Below are 26,334 nucleotides of genomic sequence, written 5' to 3' on the forward strand. Positions count from 1 at the left end.
GGGGCTGCCCCCCAATACAAGGTTTTAAAAAAGGGAAGAATAAGGCACTGAAGTTGTTGCATCCTTTGCGAAAATGTTCACTGCCATCCTCTCCAACCAAGTTTGCGTCACAGATAAGTAGGACAGAGTCTCAGGATGCAGCTTTAATTAGAGCTCTTCCTCACAGGTTAAAGTTAGATTACTGGCCTTTACCTCACTCTTCAGCTCAAACCCCCAAACACTCCGTAATCGGAGGCTCTAAATAAAAAAAATAAACACCACCTTATAACATTCACACCGACACAAACTGGGACACCCTGAAGGAGAGTGGCATTTACACATACATCTGATGGAACCATCCAGGGAGCTATAAATGCACTCCAGTCTGTTTTTCTTTTTAAAGAGGTAAGATAAGGACAGCAAAGACGAACATGTACACCGCTCAACAAAGTGGAGGAGATATAGGCCAGTTAAATCTTTCAGTGTCTCACTGACAGCCGTATTAAACCAAACACGGTGTTTGCAGTAAAGGAAGAAGAAGGCAGAAAATGTGACTGGACGTGCGATGCTGAAGTACAGACAGTCTGAATGAATGAAGAGTTCATTAATGGCAGATTGACTTTTTTAGAACTGGCCTGCATCGTTGTTACAATCAGACACGAAAGGTTCAAGAATATAACAACAAGGGATCTGATCCATCTAATCGCCCTTTTCTAGTTTTCTAAATCTCTTTTTTTGCTAGTTTTTCTCCTGTTGATTGGCTGTATGGAGGTTTCTCACGTGACACCATCCTCACATTGCTCAAGAGTTGTGAAGTGATACAACTACCAGTTGCACAAGGAAAATGTATTCCCACACATGCTAGTCAGTGGTTACTGGCTGTCATTGGAGGAAATTGGTTCCAAAGAGGGTGCTGCACCAAAAACCTTCTTGTGATTGCTTTTTGTTGCTAGCAGATTAGCGCTGCCACATGTAGTTTGCATGGAAGGCACCACTCAGTAACTACAAGCTAACTAGTGGAAAAAAGTGACGAGGTGTGACTCAAACTGGAAATAAAGAATATTCACATAAAAGCCAACTTGGTGTGCTGAAGCCAAAACATGAAAACAAACCCAAACACACTTGCAACACAGTAAAAGAGTATTTACATAGAAAAACACACATTTGGAACACTATCACTATCAGCCTCCGCAGTGTGGGAACATCTTGACAGCGAACAAAACAAAAGGCAGCCAACATCCAAAGAAGAGCTCTGAATTCCTTCAAGAAGCCTGACAGCTGAAGACTACTCAGAAAAATATCAAGCTGCTGTAGAGAGCTCAGAATGTGCTGAAGAATAAAGGTGATCATCCCAACTAATGTCCACACTATGTCTTTGTCCCGTCTTCCTTCCCTAACAGTCGCAGCAGATGGCCCCGCCCCTCCCAGAGCCTAGTTCTGCCGGAGGTTTCTTCCTGTTAAAAGGGTGTTCTTCCTTCCCACTGTCATCAAGTGCTGCTAACAGGGGGTCATCTGATTGTTGGGGTTTTCAGTTTCTCTATATTATGGCAGGGTCTTCACCTTATAATATAAAGGACTCTAAATAACTTAAAATCAAACATATATAGATAATTGACCAATATCATATTTCTTAAACCATTAATCATTAGTATTATCTTATAAACCCTATAACTATTGAGCTTTCCTATATAATGTATTTCCATGCTTTTCTAAATGTTTCAACAAATCACTGTACCCATTTCTCATTTTCTTGGTAAAATACAAAGAAATGAAGGATGGCTCAAGACTTAGTACAGCATTGTATTGCTACATCATAACTTCATATTGAGCTCAAGCGTGTTTTCACACTAAAATTTTCGCCTGAAGCGGTCTTTAAATCTACATTCCAGTCATCACGCCTACACTGCGGCACACCGTGGACCAATACACGAGGGGCTGGTGATACATTATTGCCCAACACAAATACAGGAGGAGGTGGGGTCTCCGCTGCCAGACATGATTCAGTCGGTGGGGAGACAGCGAAGGCGCAGACGGCCACTGGGGAGCCTTTCCAGAAGAAAGTAGGAGGAAGAGAAAGAAAGAAGAAGAGTTGTTTCTCTCTCAGAGACGCCTGCAGACTCAAACAGCCACAGACGCCCATAAATCTGCCCACACGTGTATACACCATCACCAGCTCACTGCTACTGGCAAACACAAGCCACCAACACAACACAGCATCCCACACACAAAACCAGTGCTCAGCTACTAGGAAATATTTAAGAAGATCAATGTTACTCTCAACCCTGCATAGTAGAACTGAAGCATGCACAAGCATGGTTAGCGTAGCATACAGACTAAAGACAAAAACTTGATCTACTGGCATTACTAATAACCAATACACGAGGACAACACCGTCCCTCACTTGTTTCTTTTTAAGTCATTTTCCATTATTTCAGCATATAAACCTGTGAAAAAAAAGTTGGAAGCACAGTCGCTGTATAAAAAGATGGACAGCATGACAGCTCCGCAAAAAAGAAGCCAGAACGTCTCGACCATCCCCTGGTGGTCAGCTGCAGTACAGGTCATAAATCCTGTTGCCCTCCAAATGCTAATTTTTGCTGCTCCCTTATAGGCCAGCAACTGCATTTGTGTGCGTATGCATTTCCCTTTGGACAGCCTACCACTGCAAACATGCTCGTATGCATTCCTCCAATACCTCAAATGTATGTTATGGATGTGGAGGATGCTGTGCATCAGTCAAACCTGATTGGTTGACAAGGGAACTGAAATAGGTAAGCGTGCGAGAGGGGAGTTCTCCGGGACTAAGAGAACCCCCCACCCCTCCCCCAAAAAAGACTAAAAAATACACAATGAAAAACAGCTCTTCAGCTCTTTGTATACTTCTCTGGTCCACACACCAACAACCGCACAAGCAAGAAAGCCCACTGAGTAGTTGTACCACATATTCATTGACAACAGATGCTGTGTGTTCCCCTGAATAACCCAGAGGAGGTGGCTGAGGAGAGGGAGGTCTGGGCCATGGTGTTTTTATGTTTGTCTCATATCAATATAATGATTAATATTAGCATTAGAACTGAATTGTGAATAGGAAAATAAATCAATAGTTTTCATTAACAAGGTTAATTTAAAATGCAACACCAGTATTTAAAGAGCCTCGAGTATCTTAAGAATAAACATCACATTCATTTACTACATGGTGTGAAATATGGAGGTCTGAGAGGCTGACTAAACACTGTTTAGCATCCTGTGGAATAATTTAACCCACTGTTGGAGATTTCAACAGGAGTTTGGTTTGACTCTCCCAAAATTGATCCTGGCATGTATGATTTGTTTTACTTTAAATACATAAATAATATAAATAGTTGCAGTAAAATTGAAAACTTCACTGGGAACTAAGGACATCAAATGTCATACATTAAAAATCATCCCCTTCATGACTCAAATTAAACTTGGACTCATTATTTTACTTAAAATAACTGATATTACGGCTATTATGGCTTGCTCTATCAACAAAGTTTATACGTGGAGGTGAGTGAAACTCTAGGATATCTTTTCATTCATTTTCAATATTCAACCATTCACACAGAAAGTCATGCAAGTACTTTTTCCTACATTTAACTGCTTTTAATCCAACAATCTCATACGCAAGCAACGTGGCATCTTTGGCTATCTGCCTGTTCATGAATGAATGTGCACGACTTCCTATCGCTCCCTGCTAATCCCCTGCATCCATGCGCACACTGCCGTTACTCAGCGCCTGCTGCAGTCTGACAGCCCTGTGACTCCGTGGCTCTGTCGCATTAAACATCATCAGCTGAGCAGACGGTCGTCGCTGCGGTAACCAGCTGCTGGCAGTCGACGTCTGGGCTCTCTGTCCGGCTGCCAGCAGCCAAGCGGTTGCTCGTCTGTGTCTGCAAGTTGTTGATGCGTTTTTAGACTAAAGTCCCGTGTCAGCAAGAGCTCCAGGGACACCCACCAAGACCCCTCGAGGTTCCCACAGGGGCCCCCAGCACTTCAATTTAGAGCATGACAGGTTGATAATATCAGCTGACAGCAGCTTATCCTACACACAAAGAAAATCCAAAAGAGGAAAAAGACAAAAAAAAATCCATTCTGGGAGGACACTGGAGTCAAAGTGAATACTGATTTTCCCATTTGGAACAACTCTCACACCACCTCGGATGAAGAGAGCATGCTCAAATGTACTAGAAACACTCTGCTTTCAGAAAGGTGAGCTTTTACGTCACTTGGTTAAGTGGCAGAAAATGTGCAGCTCCTCAAAGCTTTACAGCACATGATGGTGACTTTAAATTCACTGTTAAGACTGTTTTGGCTCACCATTGCTGCTCTCTCAGTGGTGTTTTCACCACAACACTCAGCTGTTTTCACAGAAAACACTAAAACAAAAATCTTGCTGGGTACTACCAAAAAAGGCATAACACCAAAACAGTAAGCACACACAAAAACTAGAAGTTGGGGTGCTTTCACAGCTGTGGCGTTTAGTCTTTTTAATCCCAGCTGTGGTTCTTTCTTCCACCCCGACACATCTGGCCAATAAGGGGACTGAACATCCTCACGTGGTTTGTAGTGATGCCGTTTGGTTTAATTGGATTTTTCTCTGTGTGAAAACAAACCAAGCTACAAAACAAAAGCTACAAGTTTACAAACTCACCAACTGATTTGGACCAGAATAAACGAACTACAAGTGAAAAAACGCCTTTAAAATACTAGCAAATTTAGCAGCTGAAGAGTCAGGCTTCCCCTCACCCACAGCTGATGGCAGCCCCTCCCTGAGCCTGCTTCTGCTTGAAGTTTCTTGCTGTTAAAACTTTATTTGCCTCAATACATTTTTATGTAAAATGACCTTTTAAAACACTTCTAACCCAACATTAGCTGGGATAGCTCCAGCCCCCTCCCACAACCTCATATTGGATAGATGAGGATTTTCAACTAAATAAAAGCAGCTTCCGTACAGAAATAACCGTCACTTACACCAAGCCTGACAACACACAATCACATGAGCATGCATGTGCTGGTCTAAATGACAAGCTGAGGTTGAGTCACACGATGTGGTACGACATATCATAGATGGATACAAGTGATTGATAAAAACCCACACTGGAGTCTGCAAACAGAGCCTCACAGTTTTCCCTTAAAAGGCAAAAACTCCATAAGAGACTTGTTCTAAATGACAGTTTATTATTATTCACAACTTTTACAAACTTAAAGCTTTATCACGTAAAAAGCTTGACCACACACACTGCTTATTGGGACTATCTTTTGGGGTTTACAGTGTTCTTGTGAACTCTCCTGGTACATAACCCTGCTGAGTGCTGGGTGTAATGAACAAACACTATAATAGTTTCATACTGTTATAGATCGAAAGCAAGCTGCTGCTGTGGCTCAAAGCTGCACTTCCGAGAGGAGGGCTTTGAGCAAACAGCATAAAATGATTCAAAGTAAACCTCCTCTGAAAATATAAAGACTTTAATCACTCGAGTGAAGTCAAAGACACCAACGTGTTGCAACGGAGCTGCTTTCAGAGGAGAAGTTTACACTCGACATGAAATAAGATTAAATGAATTATTGATGCCCGTGCAAAAGACCTAAAGTCGTCTCCTCCTTCATTTATTGCCCAAGCTGCATTTTGCATGAACACACAAAAACGCAACCTCGGATCACGTGTTGAAGGGTGATCCCGACACTAAAGAAGCAAATGAAGAAAACAAAGTTTGCAGTATGCAGCAATACCACGTGCAATGTAAATACAAACAGAATGCATTGACTTGCAAATCTCAAACCTATATTTCATAAACAATAGAGCATACAGATGTTTCAACAACTATTTAAAGCGCCTCCGTACTATCACAGATGCAGGCTTTTGAACTGAGGGCTGATTTCAATTCAGCTTCCATTTTCCTCAGTCGTGAACTTTGGCCCAGAGAAGGCAGCGTGTGCACATGTGGCCTCTTCGCTGCATGACAGAACTTCAATCTGCATTTATGGTTGGCACGGGGATTTGTGTTTGAGTTCTTGAGACAATCCGCTGATTTGCATGAGAGAATTATGCGTGTTATTAAAGCAGTCCCACAAGCACACAACATCCAATCCATCTAATACACAGATTTCTCCAGCATCTCTCAGTCTTTGTATGATATTATGAGACATGACAATTTTACACTAAGGAACATTATTTTGAAATTGCTCTACTATTTGTAAATGTGTGAATGTGGAGGTCCTCTGTCTCTGTAAGATGCTATTTTTATGTCCAGTCATGTTACTGATTTGCTGCCAGCGCACAATGCTCCAGCTCTTTCTTTGGAGTGCCTACGTTTTCAGCTTTTTGTTGTTAAGTAGTAAAGTCTCAGTTTTCTGTGTTCTATTGTAAAATTAAATGTGTGTTTATGAGATCTGCAAACAAACCATTATGTTTTTATTTATATTTCACACAGCATCGCAACTGCTTTTGACTTGAGGTTACACCATGCACCTTAAACTCCCGTAGGCTTTTAAGGTGGAGTGTGGTGCCATCTAATGGCCACTCACCTCTCTGCAGCGTCTGAGCTCGGGATGCCTTGCCCATCCCTGAGAAGTGCCCGTCACCAAAGGATGGATGTCTGGCGCCATCTGAAGGACAGAAGATGCACAGAAACAGATTTTCAGCAAAACACTCAAAAAGTGTTTCTCTCTTCTTTTTTCTTTATTTAGTTATTTAGAAACAAGAACTTTGCCGTTATTCCTGGAAATAGATGGCCAAATTTCCTGTCTTAGCATTATCATCTTCATTGTTTGATATTTAAAAATGTATACAATGTCCCACCAAGCACAGAGTTTACTCAGACATTTCATTAACTAACATGAAAAAATAAAGCAGAAAGCTTCCATGTTTCACAGTCACACACAAAGGCAGAAAACCACAATCATCTATAATCAAAACAGCTTTTGCAGTCCATTTTTAGCTCGCTGCTGCAGCTTTAAAACAAAAGTAAATCCTACAGTTTCATTTCTTTACACTTAAGAAGCCATCGCCAGATCCTCCTATAACCAGGGCCATCACAGGTGACCCTCTGCACCCGCCCGCCGCCTGTTTGACCCGCTGCCCTCTGGTCAGCGCCTCAGGTCAATCAGGTCCCACACCTCGACACTCACAAACAGCTTGTCCCCCCAACCAAAAGTAAACACTCCGTTATAGCTTATTTTACTCCAGTGTAACCATATTTTACAAATTAAACATCACATTGTATTAAATAAGACACAAACCCAGCAATTAAGACCATAAGCTCATTGGGAAAGTTTACTGAGGACATACAGAGTGAGAGTGAACAGTAAGGCTCTTTCTCACACTTTCATTTGACCAAATCTCTTGTGGAAACCACAGAGATCGCCATCTACTGGCCATGAAAAAGAATGTAGGTTCTGATGCCACTTTTCAGACCTTGGTAGCAAAGTCCATCTTTTTTTATGCAGTCTATGCTTCTTTGATGTCAGCAGTTGAATTTGTCCAGTTTTCTTGTAGTCAGACTGTGTAAACAGTAAAATCATTAGACACAAACCCAAAGCCATCAGTATTTTATTTATACCAGCAGTGGAGCATTTTGATCCACATGATCACCTTCAGCCACAAGCAGCATTTAGAACAGAGATTTCATTTGGCACTAATTGCACACTCTTTGTTACTCTTTAGTCCAAAGTGACAATGCTGCAGATTAGAGCTTTTAGAGTGCATTTTGGTCTGACATTGTTCCATTATAAATGTTATCATGTTTCTTTTTAGCCAAATCAGGCAATTCTGCCTCCTGGTAGCTAGCAGGAGGCAGAATTGCAAATATACAGGACAGCGACGAGCACCTGGGTATCCCACAGGCCCATGGCAACCATAATAACGATGCACAAAAGTCAGCCACAGCCAGTTTCTATGCAACTTTCCTATGCTCATTCGGGGGGTTTCCCCCCTGGACCCCCCATGCTTCCCCATTTAGAAAAAATGTTTTTTGTTTCTAAAGCTAAAACTCTTTTATGAGAACTGAGTGTAATTCGTCTAAACAACTCTTATAGTGGTGTCAACTATGCATCTTGGGACGAGAACCAGCACACCAAAGCTTCCAGTCCAGCCCTCTATACAACTTTGCAAAATAGATGCAGTTAAGTCTCAAATTTCTCTCCATCACTGCAGCTGTCACATTTTACAGTTGTTTTTTTTAACCAACGAAGCCAATACATACCTGAAGTAATTACATTTTTATTGTTAATATTCCATGAAATAACAGAAAAGTTCCAGTTTTTCACTCATTTATAAGAGAATTGTTTATTTACTTTTTATTGACAACAGGTGCACAGTAAAGTTCGGGTGAAAGGTGAGTGCTGACTAGGCTGCGCCCTGCTTTAGCTTTGTTAAATCGAGTAACTGAACTGAACATCGTGAGCATGTGTGTGCTGTTGGTGCCTTGGAGCTCTAAATCACTGTCTGGTTGAACCGATCACAACTTTCAGACATGTGTACAGCATGTGAGGAGGTGTCTAATCTTTGCGCCCAATCTGTAAGCAAATGATGACTCTGGGCACTTTTTCTTTTTGAGCTTGCATTTACTTTACATGGCTGTGTCTTTTGTCCCATCTCCTTCCCCTCAACCCCAACAGTCTTGGCAGATGGCTGCCCCTCCCTGAGCCTGGCTCTATCACACATTTCTTCCAGTTAAAAGAGAGTTTTTGCTTCCCACTGCAGCCAAGTGTTTGCTCATACAGGGTCATCTGATTGTTGGGGGTTTCTCTTGATTATTGTAGCCTCTTTACCTTACAATATAAAAGCACCTTGAGGCCCTTTAAGAGCGCAGTTCTTCTTTCTGATTGGCTGACGCTGGTAAACAAAGCTTATAGTAGTGAGAAGGCTGAGCTTTCAGCTCTCGGGAATTATTTGCACACATTTTGACTTATGTACAGTGGATATATAATTCGAGTACACATGTACACAATAGAAAACCCTATTTTCATGCAAACTGTCCAGTCAGTGAGTCCACTAGTCTGTCCTTCATGTATTGGTTCAGCTCAAACCCACACAGGAAAGAAATCCACAGTAGATCTAGAGAAACAGCAGAGCAACAGGCAGCAAATGTCCTGTCTTTCTCACCTTCTGCAGAGACAAACTGTCCAACAGCCAGCGACCCTCCACCTCCCGTCTCCACAAACTCCACTTCAGACACAATGATGTTGTCCTCCAGCACAGAGCCGCAGCCCATGCATACCGCATCGCCGCGTGCATGGTCGACATCAATGTCCGAACTGCCACAGTTCTTACACACCTTGGAGCTCATGGTGTCGTTCCTCAAGTCTCAAAGCCTGATGGGAAAAGATAAGGCCAGTAAATACAGGAAGTAGCTTAAGTACATAACTGGCTCCCTACATAGAAAGAGGAAAGGAGCCACCTTGTGTCTCTGTAGTCGGTATGCGTTTCATTGTGGTCCACTGACATCTTTTGTTTTTTGTACCTTTGATTATACATGTGTGCAGTTATGCTGCCTCTCTTTTTGGGCAGTTTGCAAAATTTTATAATCACTTTGGGTCTTTGGATTTACATTCTGTTAAGAAATGTTACCAGTTATGTCACAGGGACCATGTGATTAGCACTGTCTACTGTAGTGTAATAGGGATCTGGACGAGCATGTAACAAACTAGCTGTGTTTAGGCACTTCCAGGATGAGGTTTGCTTTCTTAAAATCACCACGTATAATAACTGACGAGTCCAAGTTTGTCTGCTTTGCACACAGTATCGGATCATCAAGTGTATGCATGTTTTGATGCTAAAACTTATATTATATTACACTTTCAAATTCCCGGAGCTCCTCCCTGTTCAGTAATCCAAGCATGAGGTCAGCAGGGCGCAACACAACACAGGTGGTCTCTAACTTGTGGCCCCCTGGGAGGGTAATCCCTCGAATACCGGAGGCTATTGCATGTAAAAGAGAATTGTACCCCGCCGTATCAGTACTTTTACTCGGATTACAGAGGTCTATAGGGTAGTGCTTCTCCCACTGGCAGTCCATCTTGTTGGTTTCATGATGCAGCCTCCTGCAGCGGTTGTGAACAACTTGCTCGCGGCTCTCCTCCCATTAGCCGGCCAGCTACGTGGCACTGGTCAGCAGCCGCCGGCTAACTCGGGTTTTTCTAACTTTTCTTGCCTAAAAGCGAGACCTATTCAATGCACAAGCTGACTCACTAGTCCCTGAATTGTCTCGCCTCTTTGTGTCCTTTTGATTAGATTAATTGATACTGTTGTTAGCCGAATGAGCAGCACACTGTTCACATGGGGCTGTTAACAACAAGGAACGAGAAGCTAGCCCAGCGCTGCTACCGGCAAACTCGCTGCAACGATCACTCATGCTAATACCAACACGAAGTCATGCGTATCCGAAATAAAGAAGCGTCACGAAAGGCTACACAAACACACACATATAATGTGTGCTGACAGCATTCATACCTCTAGTCTGGTGAAGTCAGCGGCAGCATGCAGCCACGAGTCAGCCTCCTCGGCTCTAGTGTTTTCGACAGACGCTGATTTGAAAGTATTTCTCATTGACTGTGGTGCTTCACTGTTTGTAACTGTAGTCTCTGGAGAGCAAACAGAAGCGTGACAACAAACAGATATTTCAGAAATGCTGTTAATGCTGGAACAATCCTTAACACAACACACCCGACGCGAAAACATGTGCGTTTGATGCCCAGGGAACTCGGGCGAGACCAACTCTGCCGTGAGGGGTGTTACTATGTCAACATTATGGTAAATGGTAAATGGCCTGTATTTATATAGCGCTTAACATTATATTTATTTCAAATCATGGTCGCGCAGAGGATTAAGTTTTAGAACCTTTTTGATATTCATTTTGAGTGAACTATATGTTGTGTGACGAAAGATTATCAGTAATTGAAATATATTTCATACAAAAAGTTTATACCATAGATATGATCACCGAGGTTATTTGTATTATGGTACGTCCCCTGTCGCCGGTTTCCAAACTAACAGGAAATATAATAAAATAAAAGTGTCCCATATCCGTTTCGTTTTTCCTTCATGTGTTTTTTTTTTCACATCAAACTTTTCTGTTGCATTTGGGCGTACTTAAAAATCTTAAACCCACAATTAGGCTAAACAATAGCAACAGCCTATGTGTATTTAAAAAAAGAGCAATAAGCTAAATGTATTGTGGATAGAATATTTTCATTATCCAATGAGCAATCGAAAAGTTTAAATTAGTGTAAATTAAAGTTTATAGACTAGACTGGAACCAGAACGAGAGAATTTTTAACAATACAAATATTAAGATTTGGTAATAGATGTGAACGTAAATCTCAATATGAAAATGTGAAAATGAATAAATATATAAATATGACAAAATGTGGTCATTAAAAAAATATAAGAAACATTTCATTGGGTGTTAGGGGTTCGTATTTTCTTTAACCCACGTAATTAAACATTTTAGTTACATAAAACATGTGAATTTTTATTTTATGTACTGTATACTGTAATAAATAAGTATTTAGTCCAACAAGTATAACATCCAGAAAGCTACACAACATGAGGTGGTTCATGTCTAACCTCAGTTTCTGACAGTATTCATCCTTGCTGAGGCTCCACTGGACCACAGCTGTGCACATACAGATGTACTGTATCTGTAAACTTCAATAATGTGGTCAGGATATTCTCTGAATGTTCCAAGAACCAGTAAACACAAAAGTTTGAATTGTCCCTCATCTTCCAAGGTGGAGTGGCACATTCCCTCTTGACATCTGATTTCCCTGCAACCATGACCGTTTCCTTTTGGCTGGTTAAACCCTTAACATTGCTACATGGATATGAATGCACAATGTAAGGAACATACAAGCAGGACTAAGTAGATACAATTTTCATATGAAAAACATTGGGCCTCACTCAGTATGTGTATGGAAACATTCTTATCTCGTGTAAAAAACAAAACAAAAAAACAAATGCACACACAAAAATACAGAAAACCTGTACAAATTTAGTTTTTGTGTTTGTTAGTGGATCTGAATCATCCATATACTGCCATGCCTCTACTTCTCTTTGATTTGGTTCACATTGTTGAAATGTTTCTGTTCATAGTTTTTGAACAGAACTTCTACGTGCATACATTGATGTGAAAAAGTGTTTCAGATCATTAAACAAATTTAAATATTAGACAAAGATAAAAAAAAAAAAAAAAAAAGTAAACACAAAATGCAGTTTCTCAATCAAAGTGTTTATTATTTATGTTAAGGTGCGTGGTGAGAATGGGGCCCAAATGCAGGACTTTCCAATCCTGCAGGATTGTGCTGGTGGTCCAGGTGTGACAGGAAAACAACTCCAACACTCGACATTTACAAACACTTCGCTCCTGTGACACACAAGACAAGGTACAGAGATCAGAGCGGTGAACTCAGAGAAACACACGTACAGACTATTTCCACTCAGAGCTGGGACTTCACTTACTTGGTAACTCAACAATCCAGCGTTGACTGAAGCTCAGTCAAACAGTTAAGTAGTGGCCAATCTAGACGGCAGACAGGTGTGGCGGCTTCAACACGGGAAACACCTTCCGGCCTGATGGCGCCCATAAACTGGCACGCTAGAATACACACACACACTTAAAGGAAGAAGCAGGGGACTGGGAGGGGAGCCAAAACAAAACATAAACAAACATACATACAGGCAGGTCGAACATAGGAGACTCCCAGACCATCACAATTTAGCAGGGAAAACTCAAACCTACATCATATTTAGAGAAAATAAAGTAAAATGAATATTTTAGAGAGAGGGACTGAGAGAGACACAGAGAGAGAGAAATAAAACCCTTTTGCAGCACTTATGTCACAGTAAGGCAGATATAAAAGGTACAAGACCAGTTCTAGGTTTGCAGCTAAGAAGGTCACACTTAACCCTCCACAGTTCAAGATAGTTTTAGTTAACCAAACTTTGTTCCAAATTACAAACCTAGATTATTCTTTAAGATTTACTTCTTAATTTAGGAATCAGATTTAATCTAAAACCTTCAGTTTCAGATTCTACTTATTTAAGAGAATCAAAGAGTCTAAGACCGATCTGTTCTGTGCAGGGCTGATAAAGCCAACGTAGTGCTATGAGCTCATTTAACTTTAATCCCTCTGAGCAGTTTGTGTCTTTCCTTGCATGAGAAAAAAAACTCTTATCAAAACTCAATTTGGTGCATTGAGCCTTTAACACAGAGTTCCTATAGAAATTTAGTTTGACTCAAAACAAGAAAATAACATCAGCATATAAAATCACTCAATAGTCAGGGAGGATAAATCACAGGTTCTGACTCCAGCTTATTGGTCAGAAGAACAATCTGTCACCTATAAAATTCCATTTCTCCTCGTTATAGTTGTTTCTACTTTCAGATCAAAAATGCAGATGAAGAGAAAAGATGGGTTTTAGCTGTTAAAATGAAGTCGATTTGATTTAGTTATTAAATATAAATCAAACCAAAAGCAATAATGTATTCAATACAGTTAATATCTGAATGGGCCCTGGGGCACTTTGTAGTGGAAAAGTTGGGGCCCGAAGTCAAAAGAAGGTTAAGAACCCCTGCTTTAAACCACTGCATCTGACGCGTTGCATTGCACTGGACGCAGCTGCTCAGCCATGGAAACTCGGTCCTTGAAGCGCTCTGTTCTTGATCTGTTATTTGCCTCAGCTTATGCTATAACCTCGTCGTGTGATTTTATAAGACCTACCGCTTCTTGGCTGTTGCTGTCATTCCCATTTGCTTCTACCACTCACAGTTGAGTTTGGAATATTTAGTAGGTAAGACATTTCATGACTGGACTTGTTGCACAGATGGTCAACCTATCATGGTACCAAGCTGGAATTCACTGAGCTCCCATTCTTTCACAAATGTTTGTAGAAGTCTGCATGCCTAGGTGCTTGGTTTTATACACCTGTGGCCATGGAAGTGATTGGAACACCTGAATTCAATGTTTCAGATGGGTGAGCGAATACTTCTGGCAATGCAGCATTAACGGAGGAAAAATAATAATCCCAGTATCTACCTCCAGGGATTAAGCAGGTAAACCAAACGTATGAATTTTACGAAGATTGGAAACTATTTTGAATGTTGGGTCAATGTAGAATGATGGCCTTGAAATCTTCTACCAGGTCAGCATTTCTTCGCCTCATACAGGAATCCCATTTTCAAATAACAACAGCACAGCAGATTTAAAAACACTGGACTTTATTAAAAGAAAAATCCATCGAAGGGATGCAGTTTAGCATTTTGAGCAAAATAAAAGATTTGATAGGGAAAAAGTGGCCATAAAGTGCAGATACAAACACTGGCTGACTTGGTGATTTTAAATGTAGTGCGAACTTAAAATAAAATCATTACATTTTAAAAGAAAGAGCTGCACACTGAGCCAACGATACAAAAGTCTGTAGATGTGCATCTGTTTTCAACTGATTAAACTTGAACCAATTAGTTTCAGTTCAGAGTGTTACTGAGATTTAAAAAAAATAAAATAAAATTAACACAGGAGTAAAAATAATATCCCATTAGTGTGCAACATGCGGTACTGGGGGGGGAATGCATGACTAAAGATCATTTTTGTTGTAGACTGTGCAGTCATTAACACCCGTTTTCATCACCAGCAACTGTTGAATGGGAAAACTTTACACCCTGTCAATGTACAACAATACTTCAAAGCAGGAACACACAAATGTCTCAAACAAACACTTCACTATCGTCTCTTCGAAGAACATGAAACCAAATAACAGCAACATTGATTCTCAGGTGAGTATAAAAATAACCTTTGTCACAAAGGGGTGTGTGTTGGGGTGGAGAACATTTTTTTTCACTGCGATTTTCACAAGCGGTAAAGTGGGGGGAGGGGGGAGTCAGACATTTCACCAAATGTTAGCCCGTTCTGTGCTCTATTAAACCATTAATTTCTTTCCTCAAGCTTGGGGAAAAAGGAAGACACGCAGATGCCTGTAAAACTGCACCAAACTGTACTTGCATTACAACATTAACAGCTGACGAGCTGCTGTGCGTTTAACGGACACGTTAACTCAGATGTAGAATGAAGTACACAGTTTATTTAAAAAAAGAGAACCTAAAAGTTAATTTTACTGACTATTTCCAGGGTTTTCCTCCTGACAGGAAGTTCATTTATTTGCCATCCGGTATATACGCCGCCTACAGTATGACGACCTGTTATTATTATATGCTCAAAGTTTGACAGTAAGTATCTGCCGCTGTGCTGAAGACCATGACATACACCTGAAAATGTGACTTTGTGTCACAATGCTCACGCTTATTACTTAATAAATGTTTTTAAGACAATGATTTTTATACAGCTTCATCCAAAGTTCCCCAAACTACCCCCATTTTAAACTGTTTTAACAGTAAAAACTGGGCTTCTATGAACACTAAAGCCACATACTAAACAGCCTTTAGTTTCACCTTCTTTCAGTTTCTTCTTCTTTAAAAATAGAGTACTTTAGCATATAAATTTGTCTGCAAAGCAAATGAAAATTATAGTTTTCTTGTGCTCAACACTTTAACCATCATGTCTTTGATTAGAATAACTAAGTAACAACCTGCTAACTGAAAGACCCGTCAATTCAACATGGCTGATGGATAGCTGAGATCTGACATCCTGTTTGTTGGTCTGCACAATAATGACAAAAATAAAGATTAAAAAAATGTTTGGGGGCTTTAGAGTAATGGCAAAAAGGAATATACAAGTATTACAAAAACTAGAGTCATATGTTCAGCTTTAAAAATTATGCAAATACATACACAGCTTGTGCTAAAGTAGGAGTATTCAGCAATATATTTTGTACAAAACTTTAATGCATGAAACTATATTTAAAGCATTTATGTATTTGTGTGTATACTTCACTAGAATCAGTGAAAAGTTGAAGTTTTTAGACAAAAAGGCCTAAAGATGTACGACTGTGAATATTTGAAGCAGCTAATAACTGAAAAAGAAGATTTCACCTAAACTTTCAACATTTAAACGGAACTGTCACTGAAGGAAAAATCCACCATGTAATGTTACTTTCATATACATTGGATGCAAGTCTGTGATGTTATTGGCATTTCAGGAACAACTGTGTTTGTTCACACCTTTTCTTATTATGAGATTACCAGAAATGCAGCACAGCTGAATCCTGAAGTGCCGGTAGCATCACAGAAAGCTGCTTTTCTGTCTGCGATAAAGGATTTCAGGGTGGATTTGTCCTTCAAACTACTTGTGATGACGCTCTGTGTGGAAGATCTGGCTACTGCGGACAGTTCAATGACCAAGTCCCTGCTTGGCTCTGTTAAGGTGACCTAGTAAACCTGCAAGGACACACTTCATCACTTCTCCTGTAGCAGCATAACAAAGTTATAATGTCACCATAATTCAACCATGGAAGATGGTTTATAAAAAAGGTGCGATGCCTCATTTTGTGACATGTTTAATGTTTTAAAAAATTTAATTAAAATCTAATGAATTCTATAAATAATTTTAAATTGGCAAAAAAGAACAAACCTTCTTCTTCTTGTTATATTTTTTGAGTCGAAACATTAATGCTGCATGCCCTGATTTATGAATTAAAACAAAAGAGGATTAAATGAAGTCAACGTCAAATAAATTCTTTTAAAAAAAAAATTAAAGTTTAAAAATAGGTCCAAGCAGCGTACTTGTGGTAAACATTATGTACAAAGTACTGGTTATAGAGGTAATAAAAGTCATTTTTCATACAAACATTTGCAAAAATTACCATGAATGGAACTGGTATCAAGAACCAATGAGGAATCGGACAGATAAGCAGAAGAGGAAGTGGCGTTAATAATATCCAAAGGGTACCAAACCCGACCGAGATGGGTACAAAACACTTGGGTGTGTGCTGCCTGGAGCTTCGCTTCTGGTCCTCACTGGTCTCGAGCTTCGTACAGCAGTTTGGCTGCCTGTTGGAAAGAACAGGCAGAGAAAAAGTTAGAGTTTCATAGTTTTGGAAATAAAAACGCTCTTGATTTCTTATTGCTTTGTCTCAACAAGCACGCTACAGACCACATTCAGCTACAGTGCTGTGTGAGACTGATGGCTTTTTTAGCCAAAAAATAAAATAAAATGTAAAAACATGTAAAATAAATAAAAGTGCAAGCTCTGGCCTGATGGGGGCGCCACTGGACAGGTTATGATACTACATCCACCTTTCCAGACTTTGCTCCACAGCACTATAATCAGCCTGAGCTGTCCTTTGTTCTGCCTTTTGATCTGTTATTTAGCACGCCACCATGTTTTTATCAAATGTTTGCAATAAGGCTGACTGACCATATTAATGAGAAGCATTTCAATGACACCATGAAACAGAAAAACATCAAGAAAACATGAAGAGGTGCTTATTCAGAGCCATATTATTCTCTGCAACCCAAAAATGTAGAAAAATGTGTAACTAATTAAACTCATAGCTGAATATTAGATGCAGAAACTTCTCTGCATGACTGACAAACCAAAACATTCAGCTTACAGTAATACATTCAAAACTTCACTTCTGATAAGCTTACATTTGAGGCGATTATCTGTGGGACTACAACTTGATGCATGAATCAAAACTCTGTTTTGATTGTTTTACTTATTATTTAGATGGTAAATGGCCTGTATTTGTATAGCGCTTTACTAGTCCTTAAGGACCCCAAAGCGCTTTAGACATTCAGTCATCCACCCATTCACACACTGGTGATGGCAAGGACCAGTGTGTGAATAAAGGACATAAAGCAGTGTCTGTTGTAGGGAGGGACTCTTTTGTGTCCCTGACCTGATTTTATGCTAGCACAATTCTTTATTTCCAGCATAATAAATCATTTTCACTCCTCTCCAACCATTTTTAGGCACTTTAAGTGGGCTGGGCAACTGTTACCTATCTGCACTGCATGGACCGTCTTAGGTGTGCTGCTTATTTTTTTACCTTGTGCATTGCAGACAACCATAATGAAGCCACCTTCTTATCATCTGCTGCCTCCATGCGGAGCTGCTGGACATCCTGAGAGCCCATCGGCTTGTAATGGAGTAGCATTCCACTGGCTCTTGACCCTCCTACACACACACACACACACACATATATATATATATATATATATTTAAAAAATGACTGAAAGACATCCTCTGTCTGTTAAGTAAACTGTATTCTTTGAGTCAAACAACAAAAAAAGCAACTTTAAAAGAGGTCATTTTAGTTTTTTTCATGCAAACATCAAGTTGTACACATAGTCTGACACACAAATTAAGTCACTACATATCCCTTTTCCCCATGAAATCACAGTTCTACTGAGCCTTGGACCCTTTCAAATGAAATTTAACATATGTCAGAAACTAGAAGAGTGTAAACTCAGGACAGAAACAGACGACGGTTTTAAAACAATATAAGGCAAACACTAATGGAAATGCACGTGACGACACTGATGATGAAATGATTTCATGTCAGGAAACATGCAACAGTCGAGGTTCAGTGTCCCAAAAGCATCGAACTCATCTCTCTAATGGAAATCATGTTTATGAGCATTGTAGCATTCATCAACTCATTCAGCTGAGGGGATTTTTCTATTAATGAGTGAAAACTCAAATTCTCTGGGTGCTTTCATAGTATGTTTTGGACACCAAGTCAAGCTATACACTTCCTATACCTCACAGGCCTTTATCAATGCATTTTTACAGTCTTTCTAATTGGCTTGCACCTTCTGCTGAAACTTTGCCCACATGATTTGTCCTTGTAATACACTTGAATCCTGACATGCCCATTGACCATTTGATGGAGCATTATGCAAAAGTTTCTTTACCATGGAAACGATCCTGTGATCATTCGCCGCTCACCAGTGTGTGGATTTGTTTTGCAGCATGAAATCAACTCGGAAGCTTTTCCTGCCCAGTTTGTAAAGAAATGATAAAGAAATAGCCCACATGTATCCCTGAAAGACCTTCAGAGTGAACCGTCTGATTATTTTGGCGACTGATGAATGACTACTCATCAACTGAATTTCTGCCAAATGAATCGGTTAATCAGGCTGCTTAGGATATTAATCATGATCAGAGTAACAAACTGAAATGTTTGGCATTTCAGTTTCCTCTGAGATGCTTCGGGGACCCAGTGATTAAAAAAAGGAACCGCAGATGTATCAGACGCTCCATTTTCAGGCAGCTTCCTTGAAAAGAAAGAAAGCTGATGTGGGAAACATGCAGAAATGCAGCGACATCGATGAGGAACTGTTGACAGACGGACACTGTAAAGCAAATGAAAGCTAACCTTCAGAGATAAAGTGACTGTCCAGTAGACTGGTGTAAGTGTGAATGTCATTCTCTGAGCCCGGAGGAAGAAGCACCGGGCGGCCAAAGCAGCAGAGAAAAGAACGTTTGTTAGTTTAGAAAAAACAGAAATTTATCAGTTAGTGACAACATCTCGAGGAGGAAACGGGAGAAAGGTGCTCAAAAAATTAAACACACACACGCATATATATGCTTACTTGTAACACAATTTTATTTCACACACTCACCTCCTGGACTTGTCCCATCTGTCAAAATCTGCATGCTGGAGATCCGAGACAGCTCAACCTCAAAGTGGCTTTCACCATCGAGGAACAGATATCTGACGTTCAGGTCAGAGACAGACAGCTTACCAAAAACTGGTGCAAATAAAACTGTTTGTTTTTTTTAATATTAATTATAAGTATTCTCGTTATTTTATGAGCTAATGTAAGATCTGAATCTATGCTATCCACTCTTCTTTATAACAAAAACATTCAAATGCATTCCCCTTTCCCTCCCTCGAGGACAACTGTTAAAACTGAAGTACTTATTTGTTGTGTACAGATTAGAGATGGACTGATCCGATATTACGTATCGGTATCGGTCCGATACTGACCTAAATTACTGGATCGGATATCGGAGAAAAATAAAAAATGTAATCCGATCCATTAAATATCACGAAAGCACCTCACAAAACTTGCAACACGCCGTAACTCGCCTCAGAACGTTAGCACGTCGGAGCAGTATGCATCACGTGATAGAGCAGCTGTGGCATGCGGGACCTGTCGGTGGTCTGGATAGCATGTGGAGCTTCGCTAGCAACCCGGCATTTCATCTCCGACAAAGTTATCCCCGAGAGAAGTAAAGCAAGTGTGTAAGTCCATCTCTGAATGTTTGTAAAGCATTCCTGCGTTAAGCTTAACAAGCGACTGCCTCTCGCTCTCCGGCTGCTACTTCAATCGTGAAACTGCTTAACGATCAGCTGATCGGCTTTTCTGTCGCGAGTCCGTGTCTCTAGTTTGCTTTTGGCCCACTTTGCACCAGAAAGAGGAAACCAGCGGCTGAACAACAGCAGCACGTTTAAGCTTGATAAGCTGTTGTTAGAATTTATTTAATATTACTTTCTACACCAGGATCTTTTTCTACGTAGCTGACGCTGGTAACTGTGCAGGGGCGGATCTAGCAAAGTTTAGCCAGGGGGGCCGATAGGGCATTAACTGGGAAAAGGGGGCACAAAGACATACTTTTCTTTCTTATTCTCATTTAAAATGTCTAGCTTTTAATAAATAATTATCTGACACCCAAAGTTTTAATTTGATGTAAAATGAATAGAAGTCAATTACTGTATATAGTGACTATTAAGTCTAATATATATACCCTAGTAAGCTATAGTACTTTTTCCTTTGGGAAGGTACCATCTGTGCAGTCTGCAATTTTGTTGAAGAAAGATGTTGAATCTATTTAATATTTCTTGAAAAAGAATTGATTTCTGTGCATTTTTTTCACACTGCATCAAATTAAGGTTGATTACGTCGATTAAGCATCATGAGGTGGCGCGTGAGGGGTGGTTCCCTATTTTTTATTTATTTATTTTTGTTGTTGCTGGGAGTTGGAACCCTATTAGTTAGGTTGCTTAATATTTACGCTAAGTACTCTTTAAAATACCAGAATAGGGAGGATGGTGTAGGTCTAAGTTTATTAGATTGATCAGTATTGCTGAACTATGAAATTTTTTTTTTGTATACAGGTATAACAGAATAGCTTTAGTGTAGTTGTTGTTTTAAACTTGAGTATGAACTTGCAGACTTGCAAAATGCAGCAAGATATTTTAAAAAACAGTTTTGTTGATTAAAAAACACTATATCGGATTCATATCGGTATCGGCAGATATCCAAATTTATGATATCGGTATCGGACATAAAAAAGTGGTATCGTGCCATCTCTAGTACAGATGTTATTTATGTTTCCTAAGACTGCAGCGGACATATTTGATCCTGTTCAGCTGGCAGCCTAATTTGCAGACGGAGACATTTCATAGAAGGGAAAAAAACAACATGGCCAGATGTGACAGGTAGCTTTTTGTAATTCAGGTAAAGTAAATATTTGGTATGTCAAGTATGTGCGGACTTAAAGAAGAGCTAACCTGTGATTGTTGGAGAGGCGACACGTCATGGTTTCAGACTTCTCCGACGTTCCCAAAGTGACAACAAAGGTGCCTCCTGTTACGGCGGACATAAACACATTTCAGACACTAACAAAGGCATCACGAGAGTGGAGAGTGAAAACCTGAGGACTGTTTCCAAGTCAGTGGCTCATTTGTCAAACAGGAGGAGAAAACAAAGTATGGCAGTGTTTGCTGCTCGAGCTCTTCATCTTTATTTCTTTCTTTCCTTCATACTGAGCCTTTGATACAAACACACACAAACTCCAAACGTGCAGCCGGCTGTTCCTCTACACTCCAGGCTGCTGATGGATTCTTGATAAGGAGCCACACTGTTGCTGTGTATTTATAGCTGCACACTGTCCCACAATCAACAGGATTACCAGGAAGGGACTGATAAGATTAATTCAGAAATTACTTTGATCATATTCCGGCTTTCTGCATGGAGTCAATGTGTCGAAGCATGATTACAGGAAAACAAAACCCAGGCAGACGCTCTGGATCTAAGCCTTTTTTTAAAGTATGAGAGTCCTCACCTCCCAGAAGCACTTTGAGCTGCTTGTCGTAAAACTCCATCTCTTTCTGGGAGACCAGGCTGCACTCGGCGCACTGCCGCACCGGATCAACAAAACACATGCGTTGCAGCGGCACTTTCTTACTGCAGCATTTATCACAGAAACACCGGCCGCACCGCCGGCAGTGGTGCTGTGGGAGACAACACAAGACAGTCTGATTGCCTGGCCGATTGTCAGGGTTAGGATGTCTGTGTTAGGCACTTCAGACGTTCTCAGGAAATCTCAAAACAATCTGGCTGAGATACAGCACCGTTTCCAACCAATCAGAACTCCTATTACACCCCCAACTGTGTGCCTGACTCACTCTCAGTCACAGTATGTCCTACAGCTTACAGTAGAGTATACAATTTAAACAAAACAAGTAGATATGATTTCATTTCTGATGAGGACACAGCACTTCTCCTACTTTTTTATATGGAAACAAAAGACATTATCTGCAAATTACTAAACATGATAATAGGGACAACTTCTTTTATGTAACGTTAAACAACTATGGAGGATATCCTTATACTCTAAAGTTTTTAGCATAAAATGTGTTTAATGGTTTCAAATAACAGTTTCTAAACAATATAGAAGAGTCCACTTTCCTTGTTTTATTCCAGTTTGACTGCAGTCGAACACATTCGCTCCTGTATTAATTTGTACGGTAACAGATCCCACTACTAATTAATAAAGTTTATTATAACATGTATAATGGATATTGTGCAGACTTTGGAGGTACAAAGTTGTTACGTCTATTTTTTTCTATTATCAGAGCAATTTCCAGTAAATTTCCACATCACTGATTTTGGTGAGTCATGAGTTACATTAGTTCCCAAATTTTTTGGCTTGCCTACATCGAATGTTGAGACCTCTGAGGCCTGGATAACAAATAAATAGAAGCCCTTGATTTCCTGGGGGATCCACCTCTGTGCTGGTGGGTTTCTGTTGCACTCTGATTAAGTGTGTCAGTTTTGGACAGAATGTGTTTTTTAATCAGAGACTTTGAGCTGATGAAGAAACACTTCTCAACAAGAGTACAAGAGACTGAGGCAAAGCAAAACCACATCTGCTTCACTGCACTTTTAAAGAATCGGGAAGCTTAAAAATATCAAAACTGTGCTAAAACCTCAAGATAACCAAGACCTAGAAACTGACTTCAGTCAGCAGTCTAGAGCTGGCTCTGATAATGGCAAAAGAGGCAAATATTGAAGACACTTGTAAGGGTGATTATTTTAACTCGACAGATGTAAAATGAAATGGTGGCAGGAGGCTTACAGCGTTATGTCGGTGGACACTGGCAGGAAATATCAACACACGGCTCTGACTAAATGATCCAAGAAGGAGTAACTCATCTAAGCATTCGCAACACAAACGAAAGCCTCACATTTTTTAACAAAACATTTATACTAAACGCTGGTTTGTCCACCATATGTTTGTCCAGTCTGACAGGAAGTCGAGATTTTCTGCAGAGTTCGCATTGTCAGAAACAAAACAGACCTTTCTTTTGATGAAGTCGAACTTGGTGTCGCACTGCATACATCTGGGGCACTGAAAGACGGGAAGAGTGGAAAAAACAGGACGTTACACAACATGCTGAGCTGGACAGCTTTCAGTTAAAGTACTGCTTTAAAGTTTTGCACAAGTATCAGCAGCTAGCCAAGCCACAATAGATCTGCAGCTGTATGTGTAAATAATAACGGTATAAAAATAGTATGTGTCAATGGCTCTTGTGTCTTATGGTCATTACTGACAAGTGGTAACTGTTCATTAAACCATCAAACTTATGATTTATCACTGGCAGATCAGAAGATATGGGTTTGTAATTAGTGCCAGGCTTGTTTTTAATTCCTGCTCCTCTTATTAAAGAACTGAAGGCTGAGGTCAGCAAATAGTAAATGATTAACTTTGCCAGTCTGGTCAAAGTGTCCCTGTGTGCAGCCAGAGTTTACATTTTCACAGACAGACAGTCTTTGTGTGTCCTGCTGTAGTTTTACTGCACTGTAAAACTACAGCCTTCGAGGCACGAAGGGCTAGCTCCTACTGCTGGTTAGCTAACCTACGTGCTGGTAGTCAAACACGCACACAACCAGAGGGGTCTCGTCACTGTGACGCGGACAAACGCTACAATTAAGTTTGCCGCTAGTTGTAGCTGTTAACTAGCTAACAAGCTCCGTTTGCTGCCAGGCTGGCCGTGACAGCCTGCAACGCCCAGTCCAGCGGCCAACTGCGATGTCCGGAGCGCCGTCAAGCTCGCCGCAGTCAGCAGGATGTAAGCCGGATGTAGAGCCGTTTCACTACAAAAAATAAAAGCCTATCACAGCGCACGACCGAAAGACTAGAGTTTGAATTTAGAGTCGAGCTGTAGTTTTTAGGTGTGATAGTATAACCCACCCAGTCACGACTTTTAAACCAAACAATTAACCAATGGCTGAGCAAAGAAACATTTAGAAATATTACAGCAACAGATAAGAAGATGTGTTGTTTTTAATAATTTAATAGACATATTTAGACCTACTGTTCTAAAAACTGACTTATTAAAGTTAACAACATTAAAGGATCGGATAGATGCATCTTAGATTATTATCATCAACTGTGCATTTATTATTTTTAAATATTTCTATTTTGAATCTGTCATTATACTGTTACTGTATTTTTCAAGATGGATAGGATCATCATATAGTGACCATCTGTACTGGATGTACTCAGAATAAATACGCAAATTAATCTGAAAAGCACTGATTGTATGAAATAACAATAAAAAACAAATTAAAAAGAAATATTTACTACGCCCACACGCTTTGATAAATATATCTGGTCCTTGAACTATCGTTCAAATAAAAGCAGCTATTTAAACACCATGTGATTATCACTGATAAGTTGAAACAGGGTCTTACATTTTAAAGGCCCAAACAATCACTATTCTAATGTAAAATGTAAATATTTGTTAATTTTGAATGTTTCCTTGTATTTTCCTTTTGAAAATAGTCCAGTGACTTTTGCTGTCAGGATTATAAAAACAAAAAACAGCGCACAAAATTTTTTTTCTCAAGTTGTACTACAATGAATAAAATACAACATCATCAAAACTACAGCTAAAGCTACCACTAGACTCTTACTTTACAATTTTATTCCCACTAGTTTAACAGAGAGGTGATTTTATTTTGGAAACTACAACCGGAAAGCCTTAGTTAAGCTTCTCGTGTTTGCACGGCTGTGATCGCTTGTCGCTGTCAAACCAAATCCGACGCTTGTCTCACCTCTTTGTCCGGGACCCACTGCGGCTCGTCCAGCGAGAAAGGACTGCTAAAGGCGCCGTTTTCCGGAACCATGCGAAGGCCGCTGGGACTACGGATGAGTTTCTTCCCGTCAGGAACTGAAGACATTTTCCTTCAGCGTGTGTTTCTCCTCTGTGTTCAGCGGAGTCTCCTTCGACCACAAAACTCTCATCTGGACACACCTTTCAGGATGATTGACAGGCTGTTTAGCGAATCAGAGCACAGATATGAGATCACGTGTTTCTCGGCAAAGTTGAGTGTTTTGGTTTCTGCAGCCCCTCCCATTAAAAATAAAGTAAACACATTAGCTGGTCATGGAAGAAGAAGTAAACATGCGGGGTTGTTAAAACTAGCACTAAATTTAGTACATGAAAGGTAGATAATGATTTGTGAAAAAAATTATAGATATGTATAGTTTACTTTGGACAACCATAATTTGAGCGGACATAAAAGACGATCTGGCAGATCTAAAAAGTAAAAAACACCAACAGGTTTCTGCATAACTTGGTGAGCTGTGCTGAACAACAGTACCCGTTCCCTCATCAGTTTCTGTTCTGTTACACATTATTACTCTCTAACGATACTGTAATTAAGATGATTACCAGCTTAGCAGAAGACTACAGGTAAGCTTTGGTTACAGGAGCATTTACTTACTTTATACAGAAGACACAGAGCACAGTAGTTTTTCAAATTAAACAACGACCTGGGCAGAGTTTACAGAGCTATTATGTGTGCTTAAAATAATTTCATGCTCCATTTAAAAACATGTGTTTTTAAGTCTTGTGATTTAGAAAAGGGACTACACTTTGGATGCACTTTGTTGTGGACTGGTGCATGAAGATGGGGCTACATCCATTATATCACCGACATTATTTAGCTCACGCTGTGTCAATGTACAAGCGATGTGCACACTTTCCTCCCTCAGTTTATGTTTAAGTAGTCTTAAAATATATTAGTCCTTACTTGTGTTTTCACAGCAGTCCTTTCTCTAGCAGTTGTCCGTTTTTCTCCCCAAACTCCCTGTTCTTGATCACAGTTTTCAGTTACTTCACTCTGGGCAAAGTCATCT

At 40.1% G+C, this 26,334-nt stretch overlaps 2 protein-coding genes and 1 long non-coding RNA gene across 6 annotated transcripts in view; all 3 read right to left on the reverse strand.

Moving 5' to 3' along the window:
* Window positions 1-10,736, reverse strand: part of brf1a (BRF1 general transcription factor IIIB subunit a) — a 130,958-nt gene extending 120,222 nt beyond the window's left edge. For 2 of the 3 annotated variants that reach the window (XM_086275931.1, XM_086275934.1), the window contains exons 1-3: window positions 10,451-10,710; window positions 9,104-9,312; window positions 6,526-6,606 (exon numbers count right to left, since the gene is read on the reverse strand). In XM_086275931.1, the coding sequence (XP_086132057.1) occupies window positions 6,526-6,606; window positions 9,104-9,287 (265 nt within the window). In that variant the 5' untranslated portion in view covers window positions 9,288-9,312; window positions 10,451-10,710. Of the gene's footprint in view, window positions 1-6,525; window positions 6,607-9,103; window positions 9,313-10,450 lie in introns of all 3 variants that reach the window. The other variant, XM_086275933.1, reaches the window with a different exon arrangement.
* Window positions 10,737-12,018: 1,282 nt separating this feature from the next.
* Window positions 12,019-13,978, reverse strand: LOC147306400 (uncharacterized). The gene is made up of 3 exons (XR_015126495.1): window positions 13,720-13,978; window positions 12,458-12,593; window positions 12,019-12,362 (listed from the first exon to the last, which is right to left on the reverse strand). It is a non-coding gene; the product is annotated as an uncharacterized LOC147306400 (long non-coding RNA).
* Window positions 13,979-14,199: 221 nt separating this feature from the next.
* Window positions 14,200-26,317, reverse strand: zfyve21 (zinc finger, FYVE domain containing 21). Of its 2 annotated transcripts, XM_086275015.1 has the most exons (9): window positions 26,229-26,317; window positions 25,248-25,467; window positions 23,488-23,538; window positions 21,970-22,138; window positions 21,416-21,491; window positions 19,521-19,612; window positions 19,274-19,327; window positions 17,942-18,069; window positions 14,200-16,940 (listed from the first exon to the last, which is right to left on the reverse strand). In XM_086275015.1, the coding sequence occupies exons 2-9, from the start codon at window positions 25,371-25,373 to the stop codon at window positions 16,905-16,907; spliced, it is 732 nt and encodes a 243-aa protein (XP_086131141.1). In that variant the 5' UTR covers window positions 25,374-25,467; window positions 26,229-26,317; the 3' UTR covers window positions 14,200-16,904. The 2 variants fall into 2 exon arrangements, with proteins under 2 accessions (XP_086131141.1, XP_086131143.1); XM_086275017.1 differs by lacking the exon at window positions 19,274-19,327 and having other exon boundaries at window positions 26,229-26,309.
* Window positions 26,318-26,334: the final 17 nt, after the last annotated feature.

This window comes from Aulonocara sp. 'chitande type north' Nkhata Bay, linkage group LG19, assembly GCF_057382095.1.
Source record: "Aulonocara sp. 'chitande type north' Nkhata Bay isolate Kocher_YH1m ecotype deep benthic linkage group LG19, A_spYH_male_GT1.1, whole genome shotgun sequence".
Lineage (NCBI taxonomy): Eukaryota > Metazoa > Chordata > Actinopteri > Cichliformes > Cichlidae > Aulonocara > Aulonocara sp. 'chitande type north' Nkhata Bay.

Coding starts and splice junctions, on each gene's coding strand:
- zfyve21 (XM_086275015.1), bottom strand. CDS start 25,373: ATGTCTTCAGTTCCTGACGGGAAGAAACTCATCCGTAGTCCCAGCGGC. Junction 23,539..25,247: donor AGTGGGTCCCGGACAAAGAG/GTGAGACAAGCG, acceptor CCCGTCTTTCAG/TGCCCCAGATGTATGCAGTG. Junction 18,070..19,273: donor CAGTCACTTTATCTCTGAAG/GTTAGCTTTCAT, acceptor GTGTGTGTGTAG/GAGGGTCAAGAGCCAGTGGA.